The sequence below is a fragment of the Scyliorhinus canicula genome, chromosome 18 (genome assembly GCF_902713615.1).
Source record: "Scyliorhinus canicula chromosome 18, sScyCan1.1, whole genome shotgun sequence".
Classification (NCBI taxonomy): domain Eukaryota; kingdom Metazoa; phylum Chordata; class Chondrichthyes; order Carcharhiniformes; family Scyliorhinidae; genus Scyliorhinus; species Scyliorhinus canicula.
In genome coordinates this window covers 65492376-65510797 of record NC_052163.1, presented here as the reverse complement: position 1 = coordinate 65510797, position 18422 = coordinate 65492376, and the positions used below count along the sequence as shown (strand labels likewise).

The following is an 18422-nucleotide window of genomic DNA, read 5'->3' as shown; positions in this document are numbered from 1 at the left end:
TTGGATAAACGCCAAAACCATTCTACTTTACATTGCTTCAAGTTCAAGTGTTATACAATTTCCAAAATAAGTAGCCCATCCCAGTTGGACTCAATCCAATCCTTGTAACTGTAGATTTTACCTTGACCAATGAATGTTACTTTAGGCAGCATGGTCAGCTCGTGATTTAGCCCCATTCTGTTCCCTGGCTGTCTGTTGTTTTTCAAGACCCTCGCATTCGCTGTCTTTTGCTCTCTCCTACTCACATTTTTCTTATCTGTGGTCCCTGCTCGTACCATTGTCTGTCTAAGCGCAGGCTGTTGGAGCCGCTGATAATAAATGCTTACTGAGCTGGCTGTGTTATTGCTGACCACGTTATTTCTGTCTAATTCTGTCTGGCTTAGGAATGTGGTCAAGTTAGCTAGTCTAAATACCATCATACATTGCGGCCAATACTATGAGCAAGAGTTCAAATGCTTGTTACTGCTATGTTCTCAGAATACATGTTTTATGGTTAATAATGATTACTGGATATACTTTCTATGATTAGTTTCAATCCTCAACAAACTAACTTATGTAGAGCTATTCTCGTGTTATCGTAGTTATCCGTTTTTAAGAGGTTTCATCCCAAGACCCCCCCTCCTCTACCCCCAGCTTTCAGTCCTCCTTCGGGGTTCCACAAGAAATGGGGCTTTTGGTTACTGGATTTGGTTATTGTCATGTTTACCGAGGTACAGTGAAAAGTATTTTTCTGCAAGCTGCTCAAACGGATCAATTTGTATATGAAAAGAAAATACATAATAGGGCAACACAAGGTACACAATGTAAATATATAGACATTGGCATCAGGTGAAGCGTAGTATTGATCAGGTCAGTCCATAACTGTTAGCTGCTGGGGGGGTGGGGGAGTGGGTCTTTTGTTGGGTGTTGTTGGGGGGATGGAGAAGGGTTCGGGGTTTTTTGTTTTGTTTTGCTTTGTTGGGTTGAATGCTTAAAATGTTAAAAATCAAATTAAAATACATTTTTAAAAATTGTACCTGGGATGAGAGGGTTGCCCTTTGATGAGGGGCTGAGTCAATAAATTGAGCCGTTATTCGCTGGAGCTTAGGAGCTCGAGAGATGATCTCATTGAAAGGGGCTTGACAGGTTAGACAATGAGCGGTTGTTTCACAGTGGGAGAGGAATTTGGAACACGGGGGCACTGTCTCTGGGGTCGAAAGTTTAGGCCTGAGATGAGGAGAGATGTCTTCACTAACAGGGATGTGAATCTTTGGAATTGTCTACCTCAGAGGGTTGTAGATGCTCCATCATTGAGTTTATTCATGACTTAGCATGATATATTTTTGAGGGAATCAGGGATAATGGGAGCAGGTGGTAAAGTGGAGTTGAGGTAGGAGATGATATTTATTATAATTTTTATTGTCCCAAGTAGGCTTACATTAACACTGTAATGGTTAGTGTGAAAAGCCCCTAGTCTCCACATTCCGGCGCATGTTCAGGTATCTAACAGCATGTCTTTCGGAACATGTGGGAGGAAACCGGAGCACCTGGAGGAAATCCACGCAGAGATGGGGAGAATGTGCAGGCTCCGCACAGACCCAAGCTGGGAATCGAACCTGGGACCCTGGAGCTGTGAAGCAACAGTGCTTCCCACTGTGCTAGGGCCGAATGGTCGACTCCTGCTCCTGCGTCTTATGTTCCTACATTTGGGGCAGCACAGTGGTTAGCACAGTTGCTTCATAGCTCCAGCGTCCCAGGTTCGATTCCTGGCTTGGGTAACTATCTGTGCGAAGTCTGCACGTTCTCCCTGTGTCTGCGTGGATTTCCTCCGGGTGCTCCGGTTTCCTCCCACAGTCCAATTATGTGCGGGTTAGGTGGATTGGCCATGCTAAATTGCCCTTAGGGTCCAAAAAGGATAGGTGGAGTACTGGGTCGGGGATAGGGTGGAGGTGTGCGCTTAAGTGGGCTCTTTCCAAGGGCCGGTGCAAACTCAATGGGTCAAATGACCTCCTTCTTCATTGTAAATTCTATGATCTATTTCTATTGAGAACAAGATTGGTTTCCATGAATGTGAATAGCCTGTAATTAAGGCTACTGTTCAGCTGGAGGCTAAACACAACATTGACTGCGTGGCCCAAATGGCCTATTTCTATGTTCTTTCTATGAAGTTCAGTGGAGGTACTGATGATGTTGGCGGCTGGTTCAGCTCACTTGGCAGACAGCTGGTTCATGATGCAGAGCAAGGCCAGCAGCGGGGGTTCAATTCCTGTATTATTCATGAAGGTCCCACCGTCTCAATCTTGCCCCTGGCCTGAGGTGTGGTGATCCTCAGGGTAAATCACCAGCAGTCAGCCTATGGTCATCGGGAACTATGGCAACTTTATGTTTTCATTTTTTACTGATGATGCACATGTGACTGTTTAAGAGTCAGTAGGAGATAAGATAATCTGATAGATAAGATGCAGAGCAGCAGGCAAGCTGGAGTGTGCGTTTCAGAACTAATTTTAGCAGAACTTATGTGCCTCCTGTATGCGGTGTGTCTTGATTTTAACCAAGCTGTGGTCAATGCATCATTTTACTGTATTTATTAAATTGTCTTGCATCCTGAAAATCATCTTCCCAGTTCACTGATGATATGATTTCATACGCTATTAATTATCACTAATTACTGGTCTGTTGGATATGCCTTCTTTTTTTTTAATATAAATTTTGAGTACCCAGTTCATTTTTTTCCAATTAAGGGGCAATTTAGAGTAGCCAATCTACCTACCCTGCATACTTTTGTGCTGTGGGGGTGAAACCCACGCAAACACGGGAAGAATGTGCAAACTCCACATGGACATTGACCCATAGCTAGGATCTCACCTGGGACCTCGGTGCCGTGAGGCAGTAGTGCTAACCACTGCACCACCGTGCTGCCGGGATATACCTTCTTAAGGATGTTGAGATATACAAACAACAAAGAAAATTACAGCACAGGAATAGGCCCTTTGGCCCTCCCAGCCTGCGCTGATCCAGATCCTTTATCTAAACCTGTTGCCTATTTTCCAAGGATCTACTTCCCTCTGTTCACTGCCCGTTCATATATCTGTCCAGATGCATCTTAAATGATGCTATCGTGCCCGCATCTACCGCTGGCAAAGCGTTCCAGGCACCCACCACCCTCTGCGTAAACCCCATCTGTTTTTATCTTCATCCTCCTCTGTCCTCTCTCCGCCTAACGCCTTTAACAGAAATGCTTTTGGTTTACACATTGGGAACAAAATAGCTGAACTGATTACAGAGGTGTAGTTCTGCTGATGTTAAAATGCAGGAAGCAGTGCTGCGTGCTGTTACAGGACAGTCTTGCAGCATTACACCGCCACTGAATTCAAGGGAGCTTTACTCTTTTCTTTTGCGCAGGAGTCAGAGATTTCAGATGCTGATCCTCAGGCTTTGCTAGTAACCATGAAGGTAAGAAAGGTTTGCTAAGTTGTTACAGTCAGTGTTGTAGTTTTGTTGCAGCGAACCTATTGAACAACAGAGAGCAGGGAGTGATTGTGAACCTGTAGCGTAACTCTTTGGGTTCAGATCACAGCTCATCTACCACAGTTGACCTCCCAGATTACATTTCAATCCTGTTCCCAATTTGGGTAGAGCTCTGAAAAAGAGTCATATGGACTCAAAATGTGTTTCTCTCTCCACAGATTGAGATAGAGCAGATATTGGTTAAGAGTTAAAAGTGTTTCATTTTACTTTTAAGCATTGTTTAACTGGTATTTGTAAGCTGTATTTCTGTGCTGTTAAAGTTAGTTTAATACTCTATTAATAACAATGTTTGCTTTAATATACCATATCCTTATTTGTGCGTGAAATCACTCCTGGAGCGAAGTATCGTTTCCTCACAGTTTTACAAATTTAAAAACAAAAATGATTTGGGTTCCTGCCCAGTATCCGAGCCATTGTTGGGGTCTGGTCTGAGATTGTAATAGATGAGTGTGACTCATAGGGAACAGGCCAGAAGGGCATGTAAGCTCAGAAAGTCATGGTGCCATGTTGCCCTGAAGACAGCAAATACCAGGCCACCCAGCCAAAATGTTGCCCCCCAGCGTAATCAGTCTATGCTCAAATAGATAATCGGGTTCTTGCATGCATGTGGGCAGAGATAGGTTATATGTTGTGCCGCACAAAGTAGGAAATCTTACTTAGCCATATGCTTTATTCATTGTCAGAAAGCGTGGAACGTGAAAAAGTAGCAGGTTACTGCAGCTAGTAGTCCAGTACTATGAATATGAAGGATGTGGCCATGCATGGTCAGCAGTGGAAGGCTGAGTCTTTATCCAGATGTTCAGAAAAGGTTTACCATGGAATGTAGTTATCATGGGCCCTCCCAACATTTGTTGTCCATTCAGAGGTGCATTTGAGAAAGTTGTGATGATCTGACTTGAGAAGATGGGTAGCACAGTAGCACAAGTGGCTAGCACTGTGCGAGGGTCCCAGCTTCGATTCCCCACTGGGACACTCTCTGTACGGAGTCTGCATGTTCTTCTCGTGTCTGTGTGGGTTTCCCCCGGGTGCTCCGGTTTCCTCCCACAGTCCAAAGACGCGCAGGTTAGGTGGATTGGCCATGCTAAATTGCTCTTAGTGACCAAAAAAGGTTAGGGGTGGTTATTGGGTTACGGGGATAGGTTGAAATTGAGGGTTTAAATGGGTTGGTGCAGATTCGATGGACCAAATGGCCTCCTTCTGCACTGTGTGTTCTATGTTAAGATGCAGGTGTAGTTCCACATATAGTCATGTGTGGAAGGCAGTGAAATACACAAGTGTTCGTTAATAAAAGCATGGCAACCACTCCACAGGTCAGGATGTTTTGTGTCTTTGAGTGAAGCTTGCACATATGGGAGTTCCCATTCAATTGAAGCCTATGCCCTTCTTGTTACATTCCTTAGTGAAGAAGGCCTATGGTGTGCTAGCGTTCATTAGCAGAGGGATTGAATTTAAGAGCCATGAGGTGATGATGCTGCTGTACAAAACCTTGGTAAGGCCACATTTGGAGTACTGTGTGCAGTTCTGGTCACCTCATTTTAGGAAGGATGTGGAAGCTCTGGAAAAGGTGCAAAGGAGATTTACCAGGATGTTGCCTGGAATGGAGAGTAGGTCTTATGAGGAAAGGTTGAGGGTGCTAGGCCTTGTCTCATTAGAATGGAGAAGGATGAGGGGAGACTTGATAGAGGTTTATAAGATGATCAGGGGAATAGATAGAGTAGACAGTCAGAGACTTTTTCCCCAGGTGGAACAAACCATTACAAGGGGACATAAATTTAAGGTGAATGGTGGAAGATATAGGGAGGATATCAGAGGTAGGTTCTTTACCCAGAGAGTAGTGGGGGCATGGAATGCACTGCCTCTGGAAGTAGTTGAGTCGGAAACATTAGGGACCTTCAAGCGGCTATTGGATAGGTACATGGATTATGGTAGAATGATGGTGTGAAGATTAATTTGTTCTTAATGGAGGACAAAAGTTCGGCACAACATCGTGGGCCGAAGGATCTGTTCTGTGCTGTATTTTTCTAAGTTCTATGTTCTCCAAGATAGCCAAGGATGTAGTGTTGGCAAAGAATATAAAACTATATATTTAAATCAAAACTAACTTATTTTACACTACTTAACTTGATTTGGTTCGCACACTCTACTCAGTAACAGATAACAAAATAATAGTATTGAATCTGTGATACAGTAATTAATAATCTCTCCAATATATACAATACACTAACTCAACCTCACACTATCCTTCTACGTCAAATTCTCTATCAGCTTTTCCCAGCATGCCTAGAGACGCAGCCTTTTATAAGATCACTTAGTGATGCCATCTAGTGTTGATATACATGAACATCACCTTGTTAACCCTTTACTATACTTGGACTATACATATCATTACGCTTCTTGGTTGGAGAGGCTGTGGGCTGACACGGGGACCCCAGTGAGTTGCAATAATGAATGTTGTAGATGTCACACACTGATCTTACTTTGTGCTGGTGGTGACTGTAGAAGAAAGAGGATGGTATGGGGAGCACAGTGAGGCTTTTTCCTGCACAGTGTCAAATTATTGAACTTCTGTTGGCCCAGATATGAGTGTATCCGCAGATCTGGGGCAGGATTCTCCCCTAACGGCGGGGCGGGCCATACCGGCGCTGAGGAGTGGCGTGAACCACTCTGGCGTTGGGCCGCCTGGAAGGTGCGGAATCCTTAGCACCTTCAGGGGCTAGGCTGGCACTGGCAGGGTTGGCACTACGCCAGCCGGTGCCGAAGGACAACCGGCCAGCGTGAGTTGGTGCATGCGCAGGAGCGCCAGCGTGTGCTGCCGTCATCCCAGCGCAAGCGCAGGGGGGTTCTTCTCCGCGCTGGCCATGGCGGACCATTACACTGGCCGGCGCGGAGGGAAAGAGTGCTCCCATGGCACAGGCCCGCCCGTGGATTGGGGCCAGATCCCCCTGCCCCCCCCCCCCCACCCCCCCCCCTCCCCCCCCCTCCCCCCCAAGGACTCCACAGGCCGCCCGCAGAGCCAAGTCCCGCCGGTAAGGACCTCGTGTATTTCACACTGGCGGGACCCACCAAAAACGGGCGGCCACTCGGCCCATCGCGGGCTGTAGAATCGCCGGGGGGGGGAGCCGCTGCCAGCTGCCCCCGACCGGCGTGGCGCGATTTTTGTCCCCGCTGAAAAAACCGGCGCTGGAGAATCCGGCAGCCGGCGGTGGGGCAGCAGGGCGGGATTCACTCCGCCCCGGCGGGAGGTCGGAGAATCCCGCCCCAGTAATCTCAACTCTCACTGCACACGTGCGTTCTTGAAATTGTGGACAGGCTTTGGCTAGGCACTAGATAATCCCCAGCTATTTGCGGTGGTGTTGTTGTCCTCTGTATCTATGACATAACAAATGTGGGGCAATTGATGCATTCCCTCACCTGACCAAAGAGTGAATCGGCAACAGAGGTGATGCAGCAGTGGGCGGCTGATTGAGACATCCACAAAAGTCTTCACCAGACCCCTGGGAAGAGCCAGCCACATAGAAATTGACGGCCATGGTAACCTTAGTGGAAGAGGCAGGGCATGGCTGATTGCAGCATGAGATTTTACTTCACCGTGAAACAGATGTCTCGAACTGTTTCTCTTGAAATTCAGAGCTATCACTATACTGCCTCTCGGTCATGTTGAGAAAACTTCTTCGGAGATGGTACGCTCTTCTTGTTTTTGCTGCTCTCTATGTTGGCTCTGCCAACTCCTGGCCAGATACCCTGGCTCTAGCTGTATGTTGCTGCTATCTCGTATGTGGGAATGTCCCATGCCCAATCTTTTCACATACTCTTCACCCAGAGAGCCAAGCAATCTTTTGGCTGCCCAAAGCAAGAAATAATCTGAGGTGCCACACAAATCTGTCCTCCCTCTCCAACACAATTGTCCACTCCTCCCTCCCTTGCGGTCAGCTACCAACCTCTGTCTCTGAAGTAGGCTCCCGAGTTTAAAATGCTACATTGAAGAGCTCTGCACAAAGGATACACAAGTTTTATGAGGCCTTCATAAGCATTTATGCTGCCACCATAAATTTGTGACTCCCACATTGTGGTTTCTGTTGAGAGCTGAATGGAATCAATCGTGCCTTGGGTCGAAAACAAAAAAAGTAAGTGCTGCATTTTTTTTGGAAAAATGTGGATGGCCCTATCATAGAGTTACAGGGATGCAATTTTATTTTTCATTTGTCCTTTGGAAATGTGTGTCGACATAAGCAAGGCAATATTTTATTGCCCATCCCTATTAAGAACCAATCGCAAGTTGTAGAATTGGATTACATCCAGGCAAGGACAGGCAGGGGTGCAGCTTGTATGGTCTTCTTTCTGCTGCAAGTTTGCACATTACAACTGTGTTCAACTCAGTTTGCTTGATCATGGTACCATTTGAACTCTCAATCTCTGGGTTGCTAATCCAGTGCCACATGCACCAGGCTTCTTTTACCTTCTTTTCTTTTTGCGTGCTTTCTTTGTGTAGGATATTGACGATATGGATGCCGACCTCTTCGGAAAAAGTAAGAAACTACATTCTGTTCCAAGCCAACCCACTGGAAACGCTGCTGAGACAGAAAGTTCCACATTAGAATCTGCGAGAACCACACACAAACCAGCAGCAGTAAAAGGTAACTATGTGCAACAAAACAAACATGAAAATATGTAGAACCTGAACAAATAAAACGGGATCATGTTTCAAGTGAAGGGAGCCCTGCAACAAAATGCAGGAGTTCTGTGTCCAAATAAATGTCCAATTAGAGAAGGATATTTTAACAAGCGTGTGCGGGAGATAGTTTTGGAAAGCCACCTGTCCAAGGTGAAGTGCCTTCAAACATAGTCTTTGAAGGAGTGCTTTCCTTTGGTAAATGGTTTATTGCTCTCTTTCCTCTGAATTCTTTTCCTGTCTTGGATGAAAAATCTGGCTGTGTATATCTGGCTGATTCGTGGAAGAAATGTGAGACCAGACTGCTCTGCTTAATCCCTATGCTATATGCAACCCTGTACAATGTAAAGAGAAGGAGGGGGGGACGCATTTTGTGCTGGTTTCTTCTGACCTGACATTGGAATTTACAAGCACCTGCCAGTCTACATACTTTCCTCGCAAACAGCAACTAACCTCAATTTGACTTCGGGGCGTACTGATTTGCAGCACTTTAACTTTGTGGTCTTAAAGAATTATATATTTCTGACTTACTATGTTAGGATTTGGGGCCCTGTGTTGGGTGGGAGAAAAACATGTCACGAGAGCAAAGATCCGGAGATAAAGCCCTCATAGCCGTCTCCATCTGTTTTGAACAGAGCAGGAAACGGGGCAGTGGTATACCACAGGGTGCCGGGTTCCCTATTGTGTGTCATTTATACAAATTACATAGATGACTATGTGGGGGTAGAATCAGTAAGTTTGCAATGCACAAAGTTGGCGGTGATTGACAGTGAGGTTGAGTGTCTTGGGTTACAGGAAGATTTAGATGAGATGGTCAAATGAGCAGAAAAGTGGCAGATGGAATTTAACCGTGGAAAGTGTGAGGTGATACACTTCAGAAGGAGTAATGTTACAAGGAAGTCTTCAGTGAATGGCATGACACTGGGAAGTTCCGAGGAACAAAGGGACCTAAGCCTGTTTGTTCACAGAAGAGCATAGAACATAGATAAATACAGCACAGAAGAGGCCCTTCGGCCCACTATGTTGTGCCGAACCTTTGCCCTAGATTAAGAACAAATTAATCTACACCCCATCATTCCACCGTATTCCATGTACCTATCCAATAGCCGCCTTAAGCTCCCTAATGTTTCCGACTCAACTACTTCCACAGGCAGTGCATTCCATGCCCCCACTACTCTCTGGGTAAAGAACCTACCTCTGACATCCCCCCCTATATCTTCCGCCATTCACCTTACATTTATGTTCCCTTCTAATGATTTGTTCTACCCAGGGATAAAGTCTCTGACTGTCTACTCGATCTATTCCCCTGATCATCTTATAAACCTCTATCAAGTCTCCCCTCATCCTTCTCCGTTCTAATGAGAAAAGGCCTAGCACCCTCAACCTTTCCTCGTAAGACCTACTCTCCAGTCCAGGAAACATCTTGGTAAATCTCCTTTGCACCTTTTCCAAAGCTTCCACATCCTTCCTGAAATGAGGCGACCAGAACTGCATACAGTACTCCAAATGTGGCCGTACCAAGGTTTTGTACAGCTGCATCATCACTTCACGGCTCTTAAATTCAATCCCTCTGCTAATGAACGCTAGCATACCATAGGCCTTCTTCACAGCTCTATCCACTTGACTGGCAACTTATAAAGATCTATGAACATAGACCCCAAGATCTCTCTGCTCCTCCACATTGCCAAGAACCCTACCATTAACCCTGTATTCCGCATTCATATTTGTCCTTCCAAAATGGACAACCTCACACTTTTCAGCGTTAAACTCCATCTGCCACTTCTCAGCCCAGCTCTTCATCCTATCTATGTCTCTTTGCAGCCGACAACAGCCCTCCTCACTATCCACAACTCCACCAATCTTCGTATCGTCTGCAAATTTACTGACCCACCCTTCAACTCACTCATCCAAGTTATTAATGAAAATCACCAACAGCAGAGGACCCAGAACTGATCCCTGCGGTACGCCACTGGTAACTGGGCTCCAGGCTGAATATTTGGCATCCACCACCACTCTCTGACTTCTATCGGTTAACCAGTTCGTTATCCAACTGGCCAAGTTTCCCACTATCTCATGCCTCCTTACTTTCTGCATACGCCTACCATGGGGAACCTTATCAAATGCCTTACCAAAATCCATGTACATCACATTTGGCAGCACGGTAGCACAAATGGATAGCACTGTGGCTTCACAGCGCCAGGGTCCCAGGTTCGATTCCCCACTGGGACACTGTCTGTGCGGAGTCTGCACGTTCTCCCCGTGTCTGCGTGGGTTTCCTCTGGGTGCTCCAGTTTCCTCCCACAGTCCAAAGACGTTCAGGTTAGGTGGATTGGCCATGCTAAATTGCCCTTGGTGTCCAAAAAGGTTAGGAGGGTTATTGGGTAGTGGGGATAGGGTGGAAGTGAGGGCTTGGGTGGGTCGGTGCAGACTTGATGGGCCGAATAGCCTCCTTCTGCACTGTATGTTCTGGCATCCACTGCTTTACCTTCATCCACGTGCTTTGTCACCTCCTCAAAGAATTCAATAAGACTTGTGAGGCAAGACCTACCCCTCACAAATCCGTGCTGACTATCCCTAATCAAGCAGTGTCTTTCCAGATGCTCAGAAATCCTATCCCTTTCCATTACTTTGCCTACCACTGAATAAGACTAACTGGCCTGTAATTCCCAGGGTTATCCCTATTCCCTTTTTTGAACAGGGGCACGACATTCACCACTCTCCAATCCCCTGGTACCACCCCTGTTGACAGTGAGGATGAATAGATCTCTTGCTTCCCATAGAATCCTTGGATATATCCCGTCAGGCCCGGGGGACCTGTCTATCCTCAAGTTTTTCAAAATGCCCAACACATCTTCCTTCCTAACAAGTATCTCCTTGAGCTTACCAGTCTGTCTCACACTGTCCTCTCCAACAATATGGCCCCTCTCATTTGTAAATACTGCAGAAAAGTACTTGTTCAAGACCTCTCCTATTTCTTCAGACTCAATACACAATCTCCCGCTCCTGTCCTTGATCGGACCCACCCTCGCTCTAGTCATTCTCATATTTCTCACATCTGTGTAAAAGGCCTTGGGGGTTTTCCCTGATTCTACCCGCCAAATATTTTTCATGCCTTCTCTTAGCTCTCCTAATCCCTTTCTTCAGTTCCCTCCTGGCTATCTTGTATCCCTCCAGCACCCTGTCTGAACCTTGAGTCCTCAGCCTTACATAGTATCCTTCTTCTTCTTAACAAGATATTCAACCTCTCTTGTCAACCATTGTTCCCTCACTTGACCATCTCTTCCCTGCCTAACAGGGACATACATATCAAGGACTCATAGTATCTGTTCCTTGAACAAGTTCCACATTTCAATTGTGTCCTTCCCTGACAGCCTATGTTCCCAACTTTTGCACTTCACTTAGAATCATAGAATTTACAGTGCAGAAGGAGGCCATTCAGCCCATCGAGTCTGCACCGGCTCTTGGAAGAGCACCTACCCAGGTCAACAACTCCACCCTATCCCCATAACCCCATAACCCAGTAACCCCACCCAACACTAAGGACAATTTTGGACTCTAAGGGAAATTTATCACGGCCAATCCACCTAATCTGCACATCTTTGGACTGTGGGAGGAAACCGGAGCACCCGGAGGAAACCCACGCACACACGGGGAGGATGTGCAGACTCCGCACAGACAGTGACCCAAGCCGGAATCGAACCTGGGACCCTGGAGCTGTGAAGCGATTGTGCTATCCACAATGCTACCGTGCTGCCCGACTTCTTGTCTGACAGCATCGTATTTACCCTTCCCCCAATTGTAAACCTTGCCCTGTTGCACGCACCTATCCCTCTCCATTACTAAAGTGAAAGTCACAGAATTGTGGTCACTATCTCCAAAATGCTCCCCCACTAAGAATTTGATCACTTGCCCTGGTTCATTGCCAAGTACCAAATCCAATATGGTCTCTCCTTTGGTCGGACAATCTACATACTGTGTTTGAAAATCTTCCTGGACACACGGCACAAACACCACCAAACTATTTGATCTAAAGGGTTTCCACTCGATATTTGGGAGGTTGAAGTCACCCATGACTACTACTCTGTGACTTCTGCACCTTTCCAAAATCTGTTTCCCAATCTGTTCCTCCACATCTCTGCTGCTATTGGGGGGCCTATAGAAAACTCCCAACAAGGTGACTGCTTTCCTATTTCTGACTTCAACCCATACTACCTCAGTCGGCAGATCCTCCTCAAACTGCCTTTCTGCAGCTGTTGCACTATCTCCAGTTAACAATGCAACCCCCCCACCTCTTTTACCACCCTCCCTAATCTTATTGAAACATCTATAACCAGGCACCTCCAACAACCATTTCTGCCCTTCTATCCACGTTTCTGTGATGACCACCACATTGTACTCCCAAGTACCGATCCATGCCTTAAGTTCACCCACCTTATTCCTGATGCTTCTTGCATTGAAGTATACACATTTCAACCCATCTCCGTGCCTGCAAGTACTCTCCTTTGTCAGTGTTACCTTCCCCACTGCCTCACTACACACTTTGACGTCCTGAACATCGGCTACCTTAGTTGCTGGACTACAAGTCCGGTTCCCATTCCCCTGCCAAATTAGTTTAAACCCTCCCGAAGAGTACTGGAAAACCTCCCTCCCAAGATATTAGTGCCCCTCTGGTTCGGATGCAACCCGTCCAGCTTGTACAGGTCCCACCTTCCCAAGAATGCGCTCCAATTATCCAAATACCTGAAGCCCTCCATCCTACACCATTCCTGCAGCTACGTGTTCAACTGCACTCTCTCCCTATTCCTAGCCTCACTATCACGTGGCACCGGCAACAAACCAGAGATGACAACTCTGTCTGTCCTGGCTTTTAACTTGCAGCCTAATTCCTTAAACGTGTTTATTACATCCACACCCCTTTTCCTACCTATGTCATTGGTACCAATGTGCACCACGACGTCTGGCTGCTCACCCTCCTCCTTCAGGATCCTGAAGACACGATCCGCGAACATGTCCCTTAGATGTGGGCCAGGACTGTGCAAATTTTTGTAGAAGTCCGCCGGGAACCCGTCGGGTCCCGGTGCCTTCCCCGCCTGTATGGAGCTGATGCTCTCCATGATTTCTCCCAGATCTATTGGTGTTTCCAGCTCCCCCTGTCTGTTTCCCCCCACAACTGGTAGTTCCAGTCCATATAGGAACTGTTTTATCCCTGCGCCCCATTGTGGGGCTCGGAGGCGTACAATCTCCGGTAGAAGGTGTCAAATGCTCGATTGACCTCCTTTGGTTCTGTTATCAGTTTGCCTCTGCTATCCTTTACCTGCACTATTTCCCTCGTGGCTACCTGCTTTCTCAGCTGGTGAGCCAATAGGCGGCCAGCCTTGTCTCCGTGCTCGTAGAAGGTCCCCCGTGTCTGGCGGAGTTGGTACACAGCTTTCCTAGTGGATAGCAGGATAAAGTCCATTTGCAGCTTTTTTCTCTCCGCCAGCAGCTCTATGGTCGGGGCCTCGGCGTACTTTCTGTTGACTTCCAGGATGGAGTCCACCAGTTGTTGCCTGGCCGCCCTCTCTTCCCTATATCTGCATGCCTTGTAGGCTATGATCTCTCCTCTAATCACAGCCTTCAGTGTTTCCCAGAACGTAGAGGGTGAGACCTCCCCATTTTGGTTGTTACTAACATAGTCGCCTATGGCCCGTGATGTTTTTTGACAGAAGGCCTTGTCGGCCAGGAGATCCATGTTCAGCCTCCACTTGGGCCACTGGGCCTGGCCTGTCTCCAACCTCATATGCATATAGTGTGGAGCGTAGTCGGAGATACCGATCGCGGAGTACTCCGTTCCCGTGATCCTTGGAAGCACCGATTTCCCCATGGCAAAGAAGTCGATACGGGTGTATACCTTGTGTACTTGTGAGAAGTATGAAAATTCCTTCTCTTCTGGGTGCAGGAACCTCCAAGGGTCCACCGCCCCCATCTGCACCAGAAATGCTCCTAGTTCCCTAGCCATGCCAGTCTTTTCCCTGCTCTGGGGTTTGATCGGTCGGTCAGTTAAATTCCAACGAGTACAGTCCCAGTCTACACAACCTCTCCTTGTTATATGCTTTCTGTAGGTTTTACACAAAATGGCAATATGTGGGCAGCAAATCATGATGCACTCAGAAAATATGGAGGTTGGCAGGATTTCTCTTTGGGATCATGCTGCGCCAAGATTGCTGTGGAGTCTCCCAAGAATTAAAGATGAATCTCCTGTGTACTTCTGAAAACAACCTGGGAGAAGAATCATAGCACCAATATAAAACATTTTTACATTTTCTTTGAACACTTTTGTTTCTTAATTATTCGCGATAGGGCAGGGAAGGGTATCATGGAGAAAGAAAAGGTAGCATGAACGACGATCGAAGAGCGTATTTGTTATTCAATTGTGAGAGGTTAGTGGGCCACAAAAAAGGGTCTATCGGCGACTAGTAACCTCAGACAGGGGAAAGCGGTTGTGATGTAATACCTTCAGTAATTCATCCAACTAGACTGAACATCCCAAAATGCACCAGACCTTACCCTCATTGGGCAGTGGAAAGTCTAAAGAGCCACATTAATGGTATGTTCATCTCCTTAGATGTGACTGGTGAAAATGAGAAACGTCACTCTGCCCCTGCGACCTCTAAGCGCCAATACAAGAAGTTCACATTTGATGGTGAGCATGCAGTAACCATAATCTATTTTTGTAAGGCAGATGCATTTTTTTTGTGTCTAAAATACAGCTGAGTTTATGGGAGCACAATAGTGAACTCATAGAACAAGAACAGAAGGTACATGAAAATCTCAGTAGGTCTGGCAATTTCTGTAAGGAGAGAAAGTAAAGATAACGTTTCGAGTGCTTTTGGCTCTTCATCAATACTAACTATGCTTTCTTTCCTTACAGATGCTGCCAGACCTGCTGGGTTTTCAAGCTTGTTTCAGATTCCAGCATTTGCAGTATTTTACTTATTTTAGTGACCTAATAATATTGTTTTAATGTTAATTTTAAGCCATATGCCCGTATGATGCCGCGAAGGGCAATCTACAAATACCATAAGTCACCATTTTAGATCTTGTGTGTTCATCTACATATCTGAAATGGATGCCAAAGCTCTTGGTTTTTTGGTGAAGAAGTAAATCACATCTGCTTAGAAATCTTGGGTAATCTTTGGAAGGAACTAAGCTGTCAGGAGGGGATGTTAAAAAGAGGAGGCAGGGGAAGGTGGACAAAGTTGGGACGGGTTTTTGGGGAAGTTTTGTTGTAGTGTTGTTTATATAAGCCATGTTGGTTAGTTTTGGGGTGTGTAGTTACCCATTGTGTTAAAATTATGTTAAAATGTATAATATAAATGCCTCTAAAATATTTTTCACAGAAAAGAAATCTTGGGTGAAGTATGTAATCTTTTTAAAAATAATTTCCAATTAAGGAGCAATTGACCTACCACCTACCCTGCACACTTTTAGGTTGTGGGGGGTGAGGCCCACACAGACAAGGGGAGGATGAGCAAACTCCACACAGACAGTGACCCGGGGCCGCGATCGAACCTGGATCTTTGGCCCCGTGTGGCAGCAGTGCTAACCACTGCACCAAAAAATGTAACCTTTACTATCCCTTCTGTTCAATGAACTAATGAAAGGTTTTTGGAGTGGTCTTTGAGTCATATTATCTTTTCATCGATTGCTAATATATTAGAGGGGAAATTGTTTTTACCTAACTTGCTGGAGTTTTTTGAGGAGGTAACAATGGGCCGATGAGGGTAATGCTGTTGATGTGGTGTATACAGACGTTTAGATGGTATTCAATACAGCTTCACACAACAGAGTTGTGAGAAAAGTTAAAGCCCATGCAATAAAAGGGACAGTAGCAATGTGGATCCCCCTGCGGGGGTGTCGGAGAATTTCGCCCGTGATGTGAGAAAAAAACTTTTTTACACAGTGAGTGGTTGGGGTCTGGAAAGCACCGTCTGAGAGTGTTGTTGCCTTTTCTACCTATACTCTTTTATTCTGTCCTTTCTATGGCTCTGTTCCAATGATGGCAATCAGTGAATTTGCCCTTCTTTCTATGTTATCTATGTCCTAATGCTTAGAGTCACCAGGTATCAAATGATACCACCACAAGTTTCAACCGGCTATTGATCAAAGAGCCAAACACCAGTTAGTTAGTTCACGATCAAGGGTACTTTATTTACACACAATTAGTCATGCAACATAAACACTACTAGTTAACTGCACCTATTGACGACGACAAGCTGTACTTGACTTCGGGCACCCAGCTTAGGTCAGAGAACCTGTGGCCGCTGTTTGATTCTGGATCTATCGAGTCCAAAGCTAGGCTCATCCGTCGTGAACGTTGAACTTGGACTTTCTTCTGGTGTTGCTGCACTTGGAGATGGCCGTGACCGGGGTACCAGGACCAAGAAAGGACGAACATGTGGCGACCTCTCCTTATACTTGAGGGGTTTTCGCGCTCTTTTGGGCGTTCCTTCGGTTTGGGGACTACTAATTGGGTGATCCCTGATCACTCCGTTCGATTCCTAACCAATAAGTGGGCAGGGATCTGGATGGCTGGGTGTGTCCCAAGCGGTCATCGACCCCGTTGTTTGCGTTTCCCTTGAACAGGGAGTGGCGCCGAAATGTCTGGGACTGTACCGGTCGCTCGAGTACCAGTCCTTTGTTTTGGTGAAGATGGGCCATCAAATGCTAATCGGCCCCATTAAAATGCTAATTGGTCGGACTTTCGATACCATCTGGACTTCTTGCTGACAAATATACATTTCAGGCTCTGAGCCTGCCTGAGTCTTGGCTTGTCCATTTTACCCGCTAGGCTTTGTGAGTTTCTGTGTACCTAGTTGTAAGTGGCCATCCCAGATGGCTACAGTGTGGTGGAAGCAGGTTAAATCGAGGCATTCAACAGGGCATTAGATGATTATTTGAATAGAAACAATGTGCAGAGGTAAAGGGAAAAGGTAGGGAATGACATTAAGTTATGTACTCATTTAGATCGCAGACACAATGGGCCAAATGGCCTCCTTCTGCACGGTAACAATTCTGTGATGGAGTTATTTCACACTTGGAAATCTGATTGAGTATGTTCAGGACTTAGGAAAAACATTTAGATTCATGAGTACCGATGTTCTGTGTGGCAGTTCTTTCGTACTGAAAAATCACCAAGTAGTGGCTGAAGCTTCAGGAGGGTAAATGTAATAGTGTGAAATGGTCAGTAGTGAATGGGCAGCCTGTTTTACACTTCTCCCATTTTTATTGACCTGTGGAGTGCTGCCAATTTGCTATCACTCATTTTACACTATGACACAAAGTCACATTCAGCTCCAAGTTGTGTTGTTGCAACAACATAGGGTCATAAACATTACTGACCAGTAATCGTGTATTGAATGTGATTGTGCAGTAGAATCTCTGTTGTCAAGAAATGTCAGGGGGATCTTATTGGCTTCACTTGGAAGTGATCATGCTTTGTTCATCAAAATTAAATCTTTTCTGCATGTTTGTTTTTATGCAAAACTCCAGATGAGGAGGATGTTGGTTTGAAAGCGACAAAACAAGGTAAACACACCGTTGAACAAGAGGCCTGTTCTTTCCATGTTCTTCCAGTCACACCCAGGGTGTCTAGGAGCTGTGCTTCCTCCCAGACTGAAAGCTCTTTGGTGGTGTTCCGTCACAAATCTTTTTTGAAACGGTTAACCCTTTGCCAAAGTGTCGTCCTAATTCGTCAATGGATTTATTCTAATATAGCCTGATAGCACTGTTTTGTGAGAGTTGATTTCTGAGAAGTACGGTCTATGCCTTTTGTTTCATTGATGCCCAGTTCAAATGATCTGATAATTCCAATTTTGGGGATAAAAGAAAAGACTGCACTGTGGAGAGCAGCTTTCACTTCGGTACTATCTCTGTTAAATGTTTCTTCGTCCCATCTCCTAGTATTATGCATGTATGCTCCTTGTCTCTTTGTGCACTCTTGCATGGCTATTTCTTCCTGTATTAGGTTGTAATTTTTTAATAAATGTTATTCCGAAGTAAGCTTTAATGATGGCTTATATTGTAACTCGCTATTTTCCTTTTGTGTTTAGAACTGGGACTCCCCTGAGTATGTAACTGAGCCAATCAGACACGTGTGCTTTGAACTGTAGCCTCGATAGAACCAGCACCATCAGACAAAGGGGAACAGAATCTGAAACTGAATTTGGATTTTTTTTTTAAAATCCCCCCCCCCCCCCCCCCCCCC

General features: G+C 45.8%; 1 protein-coding gene across 11 annotated transcripts in view; it reads left to right on the top strand.

Annotated features, from left to right (window-relative positions):
* Nucleotides 1-18422, top strand: part of LOC119952881 (fas-binding factor 1 homolog) — a 171053-nt gene that overhangs the window by 59640 nt on the left and 92991 nt on the right. For 9 of the 11 annotated variants that reach the window (XR_005457907.1, XM_038776488.1, XM_038776486.1 and 6 more), the window contains 4 exons: nt 3382-3432; nt 7997-8141; nt 14781-14858; nt 17708-17743. Coding sequence is in view for 10 of the 11 variants with exons in the window: in XM_038776488.1 (XP_038632416.1) it covers nt 3382-3432; nt 7997-8141; nt 14781-14858; nt 17708-17743 (310 nt within the window). In the remaining variant the exon portion in view is untranslated. The remainder of the gene's footprint in view (nt 1-3381; nt 3433-7996; nt 8142-14780; nt 14859-17707; nt 17744-18422) is intronic. The other 2 variants (XM_038776491.1, XM_038776490.1) reach the window with 2 other exon arrangements.